This window comes from Limulus polyphemus, unplaced genomic scaffold, assembly GCF_000517525.1.
Source record: "Limulus polyphemus unplaced genomic scaffold, Limulus_polyphemus-2.1.2 Scaffold5016, whole genome shotgun sequence".
In the NCBI taxonomy this organism is placed as follows: domain Eukaryota; kingdom Metazoa; phylum Arthropoda; class Merostomata; order Xiphosura; family Limulidae; genus Limulus; species Limulus polyphemus.
The window spans coordinates 33,000-45,512 of NW_013670626.1; the positions used below are offsets into that span (position 1 = coordinate 33,000).

At 33.6% G+C, this 12,513-nt stretch overlaps 1 protein-coding gene across 2 annotated transcripts in view; it reads left to right on the forward strand.

Moving 5' to 3' along the window:
* The first annotated feature begins 595 nt into the window (after nt 1-595).
* LOC106472003 (CTP synthase 1-like) overlaps nt 596-12,513 on the forward strand; it is a 35,385-nt gene continuing 23,467 nt past the window's right edge. For both annotated transcript variants that reach the window (XM_022400608.1, XM_022400609.1), the window contains exons 1-4: nt 596-1,184; nt 1,724-1,913; nt 5,975-6,144; nt 8,483-8,584. In XM_022400608.1, coding sequence (XP_022256316.1) covers nt 1,020-1,184; nt 1,724-1,913; nt 5,975-6,144; nt 8,483-8,584 — 627 coding nt within the window. In that variant the 5' untranslated portion in view covers nt 596-1,019. The remainder of the gene's footprint in view (nt 1,185-1,723; nt 1,914-5,974; nt 6,145-8,482; nt 8,585-12,513) is intronic.

Here is a 12,513-nt window from a genome sequence, read left to right on the forward strand (position 1 = left end):
AACTATGAAAGGTTTCTTGATATCACACTACATAAAGAAACAACATAACAACTGGAACAACAGACAAACTTGATAGACACCACGGCCTTTGTAGAAAATACACGTCTTCCATCTTTATGTCATTGTGTGTCTCCAAATCTCAAAATACATGACAGAAATTTAGGTTTGATATCTTTCAAACCCCAAAGGAACATGTATTTTGATATAGCAGGAACTTAAAAATACGAAAGTATTCATTTAAAAAATTAGAATTGTTACAAACACATCACTTTAACAACTCATGCGAAAAACAAACAAATAAAACGATGTATACAAGCTTGAGTTTGCAACATTAATGGCTGCAGCCTATGAATAAGCTGGCTAGTTAGCCAATACCATATGTATAACCACTTTAATCATATTGCATACTTTTTGGTCTCAGTAATAAGTTTATAAGAAAAATTAAATTCTTTCACTTGAATATTAAAAAGAAAGATTTATATATATATATATATGTATTTTATAGTATTGCTGATTGTAATAGAGGGCGCAAAAGATAACAACGTGCTCTACATTGAAGGAATATTTCTATGTAGTGTACCTTTAAAATTAACTGTAATTACGTTAAGCATTCCACGTAACTTTGTTTTTACTCATCAGTTTAACATTTCAGGAGAATTTTTCTATAGTATTTAACTAACTTTATCAAGACTATGCATGAATATTTTATTTTAACACCGATCAATTTTTGACATCCACATTCTTCAAAGTTCAACTTGTAATTTGTTAAGTTGCAGTTGTAAGTTAACTGGTAGTGGTACTGGTATACCAGTGAAGTTCTTCTTTACCTCCATCGTATAACTATAGTTACGTAACTATTTCAGTATTTGTATGTTACTTTATGACAGTAGCACATTATGTATGAGCATAACTGGACCTTCCTGGGTTAACTCGCTTGAATAGTTAGAAAAACAACAACAAAAAACTGGTGCTTGTAAATAAATTCATTCTAAAAGTATATAATTATAAATTCCAAAACTATGATAGTTAATCAGGCTCTAAGATTTTGTTCTTCTGCAAGTTCTGGTATTCGTAGTACCAGAACTGGTATTCTCATGAATAACATGTTTAATTTCCAAGGGGTTGGAAGTTATTTCAAATTTCTAATGGACCAAGGGAATGTTCCTCGACATGTTATGCCATGGGTTAGTTATACATTTTGATTTAGTTGACCAATAATAATGAGACATTACAGTATAGTGATATATTAAGAAATGTTTCTTGCTCCTTAATGTTAGAGATGAACTGTTGTTAGGTAGGGTTTACTTGTTATGTATTCTCGTCATACATAAAAATTATGAATTAAAGGTTCCATGAAAAATGCATCCCCAAAACTTTCTAAAGGCATTTTTCTAAAAAGTCTTAGGTTACTTCCTCCTCTTTCTTTCAAATTTTAATAATCTACAGAATATATATAATTTCCTAACTTGTTTTTTCTTCCATAGAAATGATTAGATATATGATGATGAACTCAATTAAAAGCTTAGAATAGACATACAACTTTAGAGAATTTTAAATTAAAAATAACATAGTAATATTTTATGTATTTTTGCTCAATACTTAAACTTGGTATGTTTTTAAATATGGTTGTTTTTCTTCTTTTCTAAAACTAATATGGACTTAATCGTGAAACATGATGAATAGATAGAAGGAGTCCTTAACATATTTCAAGTTTCTTTTACAGTCTTATTGTGTGTGTGAACCAAAAATGAAATATATCTTGGTAACTGGGGGAGTCATCAGTGGTATTGGTAAAGGAGTGATAGCAAGTAGTATTGGTACACTTTTGAAGTCCTGCGGTCTCCATGTAACAGCCATAAAAATTGACCCATACATCAACATTGATGCTGGAACATTTTCCCCATATGAACATGGTATGTTGAAGTGAAATGTATGAGTTCACAACAAGTTCTAGCTAACCATGCCATTATGATAAGCCAGATATCTTACACCCATTATTTCAGTTAATATAGATTTGATTTGACATGTAGTTCAGGATAGAGCATGTGCTTTCTATTCTTATTTGTTGCAACTAGTTTCTACAAAATTTGTATTGAAATGAGTTTTGAGAATATAGAGATTAATAAAGTTGAAGTGCTGACTTAGTAGATGAGATTCTGGTTAGATTATATGTTTTTGATTCTTATTTATTGTTCGTGATCTTTAAGATCATCAATTTCATTTGATAGTGTAAAGAAAAAATTGAGGTGGATCTGGAGAAAAAATAAGTGTGTGATTTTTGTTAATGTGTTAGAATCTGTTATTAGAGATTACTTGAAAAATCTTGCTAACTGTAAATTCATAATGCACAACCAAGTTTAAGAAAGGGTTTGTCTTACCATCATGCTAATTTTCAGGAGGTTGTCTGACTATCATGCTAATTTTAGGAGGGGTTTGTCTTTCCATCGTACCAGTTTTTCATGAGATTGAACAATTGGCTGAGTTATTGTCTTGAGGCTGGGACACCCTGATGTTGGGGACAACCTTGCTTTTGGTCTAGAGACCTTGAGTTTTAAATGATTTTCAGCATAATACATCCAAACTCATGGGGTAGACTTCAAGGTGATTGATCCAGCAATTAGAGTGGACTCGTCTTTCTTAAGTGATTGGTGCCAGGTGTTTAGTCTGTCTTCAATAAACATTCTTCCAATCAGATTACAATTGTTGATACATTCACATCCGTGAACACATTTGTTTGGTCTTACACAACCGTCTAGTTAGAATCACCTTACATGAGAATCCTCTCACTTCTCACTGATATGCAGATGATGTATAACACAATGTGAGTTGTTCTTGACAGGTGTGTTCGACGTTTGCCTTTCATTAGCGTTTCACAACTAAGATTTCGCAACATGTCCGCAAGTCTATAGCTCAGATCATAAGAAAGCTTAGTCGAAGCATGTGTTTATTTTAAAGTGTCAGTTTAACTCGTGAGAAAGCTTAGTTGATGCATTTGTTTATTTTTAAGTGCTTCATGTGTATGTTGGGGGGAGAGAAAGAGAAAAATCTCGTGTTTAAGTGTGATAATGGGTAACTGGTAACATGGATTTATCTATTACACTTTGAAGATAACATATAACATAATGTTTTGGGACAATAAAGAACATATTGGTCCTTCTTGGCTGTCCTATCCTCTAGACGAAATTAAAACTGTTAATAAATAAATTAAAAAAAACTTAAAGCCAGCCCTTATCATTCATATGGTTATAAAGCTTTCTCTTAAACTCAAATTTACTGCCTCCACAACATCTGAAGGCAATCCATTCCAAAGGCCAACCACTCTGTTAGAAAAATACAACTATCTTAGCTGAAGATGGCTCCTACCCTGCCAAAATTTATGTTTGTGTCCCCTAGTCCTACCATTCACATTATTAAGTATGAAAAAAGATAATGCATCAACACTATCAATTACCTTTACAATCTTAAACACCTCAATCAGACTCCCTTTTACTCTTCTTTTTTCAAGAGAAAACAATTTCAAAGATTTCAGCCTCTCCTCATATGATAACTCTTCCATCTCAGGCATCATTCTAGTAACCCTTTCCAACAATTCAATGTTCTTTTTAAGATAAGGAGTCCAAGACTGAACACAATACTCCAAATGTGGCCTAACCAGTGACCTATACAGTGAAATTATAACATCTTTAGACTTGTATTCAATATTTCAGTACATACAACCTAAAATCATATTTGCCCTACAACTTAGCAACAGCACACTGCTTGGATGGCCTAAGAGACTGATCATTTATTACACCAAGATCCCTTTCTTTCATGATACTGTTAAGGTTATTCCATCCAAATTATATTTATAATTCAAATTATGATAACCCACACTTATTATAATTAAAACCCATTTGCCATTTATTTGCCAAACTCACTAAATGATCTAAATCCTTTTGTAAATCAGCAGCATCCTCTTCACAGCTAGCAACACTCAATACCTTAATATCATCAGTAATTTAAGTAATTTATTGACCATTCCTTCATCTATGTCATTGATGTAAATGAAAAAGAGCAAAGGTCTTAAGACTGAGCCCTGAGATACCCCAATTGTAATATTAATTCAGTTTTTCTGAACTCTATTTGTAACAACCCTCTGCTTTCATCCATCCTGCCACTCTTGTATTTAATTTGCTAACTTATCCCCCATACCTATGGAGCTAAATTTTTTCAAGTCTTTTATGTGGCACCTTGTCAAATGCTTTCTGAAAATCTAGATACACCAAATCTACACCCTTACCCTCATCTACATAAGTAGTAACCTTTTCAAAGAATCTCAAAAGATTTGTAAGGCAAGATTTTCCCTTAGTGAAACCATGTTGACTATCCAATAAAATTCTAAACTTTGTTAAATGACTTTCCAAAACTTTTCCCACAACTGATGTAAGACTAATGGGTCTATAATTACTGGGACAATTTTTATCACCTCCCTTGAACAAAGGAGTGACATTAGCTAACTTCCAATCCTCTGGTTCCTGTACACTATTCAAGACTTAAAATATGGTAGCAAGTGGCTCACATATCTGATCCTTAACCTCCTTTATAACCCTTGGGGAAATAAGAGATTATCAATTTGTTTATATTTTATACTAACTTTGATTAGACCTGGTTTTGAGTACTTTGTTCAATTATGGTCAGCCTTTATAGGAAAGACATCAAAGTTTTGAAATTGTGAGGAAAAAAAGATTTAGCAGGATGATACCTGGTTTGAAAAGTTTAGATTACAAGAAAAGGCTTCACGAGTTGTGTTAACTTGCTTTTAGTTTCAAAAATTCAAAAAATTTTAAAAATTGTTTTAAAGTCTGTTATCACTTATTTTGGGTCTTTTCAACTGTAAAGTAAGTACACGAATTACTTTTTAACACCAGAAATTTACATTTTAGCAAGGATTATTCAAAAAGCATTTTGTTCCACTCAAAATGAGAAATGGGGGGGGGGGGGATTTTCATGAATATCATATGAATTATTAGATTTAAATGATTTAGAATTGGGGCTTCATTTTATGGTGTAATAAAAGCTGAGAATTTTTAACTCTTTCACACATTAGTTTACCCTAATTTCAGATTTATAATGTTTTCTTAAATAATTGTAAATAGTCTGTTATTCTATTAACTAGGTTATAATAGAAAGTTTTGTGAAATCAAAAGGTTCCAATACAGTGATTGTGATTTTTTTGTACAAGAAATTGTAGAAAGTTTTAAATTTTTTTAGGTAGGTGAAATATATTGTTATGACAGCGGAAGTCGTGTGATGCTGGGAGCATACGCGCTGGAGTTTCTGTGTGTTTGCTAGACGCCCTCTTTTTTAGTATATAAGCTTGGCAAAGAAAGCCAGCAATATAGAGATAGATAATTAAAGAAGCGAAGAGTAGTGACGGTAATATAAAGTGTGTGTTTGTACTCATAGAGAGAAAGTTGTCGAGACTGTGGAAATACTGTGTACTAAAAGTTTGTATTGAGAAAGAATAAACTGGTTTAATCAAAACGGGTCTTGTATTGCTGAAGTTCCTTGGAAAGAATTTATACCGGAAATTAACAAACAAGCAGATACGTAACAATATGTATTACATGATTTGTAGAAGTGAATCTGGATCTTGGAAACTATGAACAGTTTCTTAATATTTTAAAATTATGGGTTTTTTTAAATAGGTGAGGAATTTGTATAAGATGATATGTAGAAGTGGACTTGGATCTTGGAAACTATGAATGGTTTTTTGGGATAAACTTTTCTGTATTTTTTTTAAAAGGTAGATATTTCTATTAGATTATGGTGTAGAAGTGGATCTTGTAAACTATGAACGGTTTCTTTATATTAGAAAGTTGTTTTTTCTTTTTAAATAGGTGAGGTATTTGTATTAGACGATGGTGGAGAAGTGGATCTTGGAAACTACGAACGGTTTCTTTATATTAGAAAGTTGTTTTTTCTATTTAAATAGGTGAGGTATTTGTATTAGACGATGGTGGAGAAGTGGATTTGGATCTTGGAAACTATGAAAGGTTTCTTGATATCACACTACATAAAGAAAACAACATAACAACTGGAAAGATATATGAACATGTAATAAAGAAAGAAAGAAGGGGAGATTATCTTGGCAAAACAGTTCAGGTAATTTCCAATTTTTTAGCTATGGTTTCTATTCTATATATAGCTGAGGTTGTGGTTTGGTATCTTTAAGAAATCTATAAGTAAAATAGTATGATTTAATTTTAACTCGTAGTTTTGTATCTGTAAATATCTGCTACTAAGATGCTAGTAATTTTTGTGGGTTTTTTTTACACAAACATTTCCAAAAACTAGATGCACACATTTGATTATATCATTTCTCAATGAAATTGGTACTTTATTTTAGTAGATCCCTTTGTGGATGTTAACACTGAATTTAAACATTTTTTCACAAGTTAATATGGTGTAACATTTAATACGTCTATTTAAATGTTTTTCCTAGTAATATCTTTCTGGAATGCTAATTTATCAATTTTTTTATCAATTACATCATTCCAGTATTCAAACTGGATTGAAAAACTTCTAGGACTGTTGGGTATGTGAATGTATTGAGGAACTTGTACTGGGGATTTTGTGTATATATGAATTGATTGAAGAACTACTGGGATTAATTTGTATATGCTCTGACTCTAACTCTATATGAGGTCAGTTGATTTGACTGACCTCATAACCACCATAAAAATTAGGAAATAATTATAAATTTCCCCCTATTTTCTTTCTGGAATGACTGTAAATTGTAAAAGAAAACACAGTTGTTTATCCTAAGTAATTTAAGCTTGTAACAGTATACATCTATTTATACTTAATTTTATTGTTTTAGTGCTGAACCATGTCTAACTAATATTTACACCATGTAAACTGCAAATCATGTGATGAATGTGCAGCTCACATTATGGTACTGAATTATATGATGCATGGACTACTCATGAGTGTACCTCATAAAAAATTATAATTATTATTTATTTTACTTTATCTAAAAAGTTTCCAATTTTTATATTTTAGTTAGTTTGATAATAATAGATAAAAAATACACATCAAAAACATGAAATAAAGTACTTACCTTGGTCTTTATTTTTGATCTTGACTGTCGATGAAACTTAACTCTAATTTTTTATGCTAATTGTACTACTGTATTAGATAATTTCTATTTAATTAAATAATACAGAATAATAACATACAAAAAGGAAACAATGTTCCATAACTATCATAATTTTTCTGGCTGTGCAACAAAAGCCATTATCAATTTAGCTAAGCTCCTTGGTGTATTTCATGTGGAAATAAACAATAAGTTTGAACTGGATGAAAATAGACAACAGTGTAATATAAGATGTCATTCGATAGAGAAAAACTTAGGCTTTCTAATGGTTATAAGTAATATAGTTTTAAATGTAAGAGAGAACTATTGGCAAATTCTGAAAGAGAAGATGTAACTGGAGGGTGTGGCAAGAGGGATCTGATTTTCTATTTTATTGTTCTGTAACTAAATAAGATTGAAGGCTATGTAAATTATGTTTTGCCTGAATGATGAAAACATTATAATGAGTAATGTACGTTAAATTTCATACTTCTCAAAAGGGTGGTAAAAAAAATTAGAAAAGATGGAAGACATAGATAACATACTTTACAGTTCTCATACTAGGGGAGATTGAGAATTTTTTAAAAATATTTCCTGGTAAAATTAAGACTTAAAACTTAAATCATACTAAACTTTGATTTATTATCTACATTCTAATGCTTAGTTGATTCATATAGATGATAATAAAGTAGTTAATTAAATTTTGAATGTAACTCTGTGAAAGGTTGTGATGTGCACTTTGACCTACCCGAGGTGAAAGAGTTAATTAATCATGTGGTACTTTCACATGACTTTATTTTCATGCAGTTTATTGTCATTCATAAAACCTGTTAGAAGTTGATTGTAAACAGCTGTGTGTAAACTGTATGCTCTTTAGTTTGTAATGATACAAAGTTTTAAGCAAAATACTTATAGTTGCCTTGCATATGGGCATTTTGTGGTGGGTATTCAGTACCCTGGGAGTTTTGGTTAACTAGAACCCTGCTATGTGAACTTGTGGTACTAAAGAATCCCTTCTGACATCAGTAATATCTTCTAGTACCCAAGAACCCCTTGTGACACCCAGTAATGTCTTCTACAAAATTTGATTACTGTACTTGGATGACATAAAAACGTTTCTAAAGACTTTTATAATAATAAAGTGGTAATGTTATTTTCTGTAGTGTAAAGATGTAAAGATGTTTTATTTTAGTTTTAGTGCTGTTTGAGTTTCTGTTCCGTAGCAGGTTGTGCCTCATATTACAGATGCTATCCAATAATGGGTTTAGAGAATTGTACAACCAACAGTTACTCCAGGTGGTCAAATACCAAATGTCTGTGTTACAGAAGTGAGTTAGTGTATACTGAATTTCTGTTCTTTAACAGGTTGTGCCTCACATTACAGATGCAATCCAAGAATGGGTTGAGAGAGTTGCACAAGTAGCAGTTACTCCAGATGATCAAACACCAGAAGTGTGCATTATAGAAGTGAGATTTTATCTTGTGCTCAAATAGTGCTGCATCTTTAAGAAACAGCAGATAAATCCTAGTTTTTATGTATTTTTCTTGTTTTGGTAAATAAAACCTAGATTTATTTTTTGTTTTTTTATTTTCTTAATTTTAACTTAATAAAACTAAAACAACTTATTTAAATCAATTTCTTTTAATCTAAGTGTTAGAAACAGTTTACTAACACTGAAGTTGTATGGCATCTTCCAGTTTTTACAATGCTCATTATGCATCCTTAAAAGTTGAGCATTTCTAGATCACTGTTTTAGTTTCTCATCTCCACCTATGACTGATGCTCATAATCTCTGTCAATCTGAAGGTTATTTTTGCTAAGGGAGTTTTTTTTTTTAACTACACAGTGTTTTGTCTCATGCCTTTTTCAAGGGTTTTTGAAAAGTTTTGTAATGTGTGACATTCAAAAACCCTCAAAAAATACTTGTGCTCACATAGCAGCTTCTCTCATTCAGTGCTGCTCTCTATATGTGCAGATTTTTTGCTTGCTACTAGCCTTGATACTACCAACTACCCCCATGTGTTTAACATGGTACAGCTGCATTGTAGCATGCAAATAAGCATGCGACAACCCTCCACCAATAGGAGTGCAACACAACCTTCTGGCCCAGTTGGTTTTTTCTGTACCGTATAACCCAGTCTTCACTTCTCAGTTTGGTACACTCGAGTGCAGACATTTGATTTCACTCATTTTTACTTAATTTTCTTTTATGTTTAGCCTAATTTGTTTGATAAATGATTAGTTGAATTTTCATTTAGCTTTATTAATTGATAGTTTGTGGATTACATTTGTTTTGTCCACTCCAATTTTTCTTATTTGAATTCACAAACTTATAACATTTGTAACACTTATCACCGTACAAAAACAACTCTCATTTCTGTGGCTTCAGGTCCAATATCTCGAGGGTGGGTGGCCTTTTTTTCCCCGAACTGTTAGTTTACCCTTCCTATACAGATTTCAGGTTCCATGCTGTTTACTTCATAATCCAGTTACATTCTGGGATCTGAATTTTTTTCTGGACTTTCAAACCTTTGAATATTTCATTCAGGCATGGAAATCACAGGCCCAGCTTTCCCATTTATGTCTACTCTTTCCCCAATCCTTTGTTACCTCTTCTCACTATGTCTATCCACCAGACCCCTATGGGGTTTTGGGGGGAAGACTTGTTTCCTCCCCTTTTTCCTCTTCCTTTGACCCTGTATACTTGGCTTTTCTGTTGATGGGATCTTCTTGGTGATGCACACTGTTTTTTTTTTGTTTTTTTTTGGGGTGTCTCCCTCCTCCAATTTTTCCTTGTCTTTTGTTAGGCACCATAAATTGCATCTCTCAGTGTTTGGGGCTCTTCCTACTTTGTTGGAGTCCAAGTTGGCACCTTTTTGTCAATTTCCCTTTCTATATTTTGTCATTCACAATCCTTTTATTCTCCATTACTCTGTCACACTCTCTTCCTTCCTCCCTTTTTACCCAGGGTTTTCTTGGAATACTTGAATGCTTAATGTGTAGATAGGACTCTCCTTTCCCCATCCTCTACTCCTCACAGACCTTTTCCTTACCTTCCCCTCGATATCACATTTTTCTCACTTGCATCTATTGGAAACAGTACATGCTCTTCTCCATTGGGATGCTATCTTCCTTGTCTTTTAATCTTATCCACAGTTCTATTCCCTGTTGTTTGTTATTCATTCTGCTAATGTGCTGGTTTCCTGTAATTATTCTCCAGCCTTGCCCATGTCATCAATCTTCCTTGGTCCTCTTTGGAGTTTTCCTCACCCTTCTGAGTGTTTAGATGACCAAGGTGGATGTCTTGGATGTTTCACTTCACATCCCTAATTTCGTCCACATCCCAAAATTACCTTCATTCTAGTTCTTTGGGGGAAGGGAGAGACTGGTCTTTTATTCCTGAACTTTACCATTGGATCTGGTCATGACTCCCTATCTTTCAGTAGTGTGCTTAAGGCCTTGGTCATCTTCTATATCCATACGGTTTCTTAATAGCATGGACAACTTTCTGACTTTGTCTCTGTCGATACAGGCTTCTTGCACTCGCACACTTTACTTTTGGAAGCCTACACATGTAGCTTGATTTGTCGAGTTGGAGATGTTCTTCCTTATCCTGACCCAAGACCTCATATTTCTTGGAGTTTTCTTCAACACCTACCTCAATCAGACCCAGCTTTTTCTACTTCTGTTCTGATCGATAAAGCTAATGGTTTTCCATGCTGAATGCTCTCCTTCATTCATTGATAATGGAGTTCTCTCACTATTGAGGGCTTTGACTTCCATGAAAGCTCTTTTTCCCCTTGGGCTGTGCTCACTTGCATAACCTTCAGTGGCTATTGGAAGATCAATAGAATCTCATTCAGGATCCCTTGGATTCCAATTTTATCCTCCCTCCATCTCTTCAGGTTGATTTTGCCTGGTAGCCCTACAGGGATTTCACTATGGCTGGTGTTCCTTTTTCACCTTCCTGTCCCACGTTGTAACTTTTACTGGATACATCTCTCATTGGTTGGAGGCATATGTAAACTCTCATGAGGTCACTGGTCTTTGATTGAGTTGGAATTAAACATCACTCTTTTGGAACTACATGCAGTTCATTGGATGTTGGATCATTTCCTCCAATTGGTATGGGGCAGGTTGGTTTTTTATCCATTCTCAAACTTCAACTTTTGTCTCCCATCTATTGACTAAGAGGTACCCATTATCATTCACTTTGTTTTCAAACATTGATTTTTTTCTTCTGGGACCACTTATTGCACATTTGCCTGTTGGTGTGTCATGTCCTGGGTGCTTTCATTCTTGCTGGAGATTGGTTATCTCATTCAATAAAATTCTCCCCATGAATTAATACCCAAGTCTTCTGGTTGTTATGCTCCCAGTGGGTTTCTCCTCTAGTAGTTAAGTTTGCCATTGTCTTTACAGCCTTTACTGTTCTAATCCCCAGTTCCTTTAGCCATTGGCTCTGGTAGTGAATACTTTCGGTCTGGATTGGGTTAATGATTACCAGTATTCTTACTTTCCTATCCATCTCCTTCCCAGGATTTTGTCGGTCATCCAAGCCATTATGTGTTGAGTCATTATCATTGCCCCATTATGGTCTGAACAACTGTTTTTTCTTGTTCTTCCTATAAATGGACCCTTCTTCTCTGGTGTTGAATGATAGTGTTTTATCCTGCTTTACCCACACCCTGGTGTCACATGTGGCTTTTGTCTGGTCCCTTGTAGGACGGCCTGGACTCTCTGCACATGTGGCATTCATTAACTCCCATTCAGTTTGCCCTTCTTCCTTGGAGGTCTATAAGAGAATATAGCATTTTCTGTCAATGGTCTCTGCACTATGTTTACTTGCCTTCAAGTCCTTGTATTTCTCACCATTCTATATTTTCCTTGGGCTGTTTCACAATGATCAGTTTGTGTCTATCATTACCAACTAGGGCAGCCTTATCCTCTACCTTCTTTTTTCCCATTCCCACCATGTTTTTTTCCTTTTATGTCATATTCCTCATCTTTTGTCCTTTTCATTTATTCCTTGCCCTCTGTTCTTTCAGGAATGGAATTTCAGTGTCATTTTCTATGCCCTTAACTTTTTCAACCCAGACTTGGTCCCTGGGACGAACCTCATAACCATTTTGTGCTTGCTATAGTTTTCATGCTATAACTTTTAAATTAGTAGGCTATTGTCAATGAAATTTGGCAGTTTATCAGTAAACATTACAATGCTTTCATACGCAAAGTATCTAATTTTTTTTTTAAGTCTTAAGGTTTGTAAAGCAGTGTTTTTCTCATGCTTTTTTTTTTCTTTTCACATCTTCCCTATCTATCACGTAAAGTAATTTTAATTTCAAGATTAAAAATACTTTTATGTATCAGAAAATTTGAAATTTTGCATGCAAAA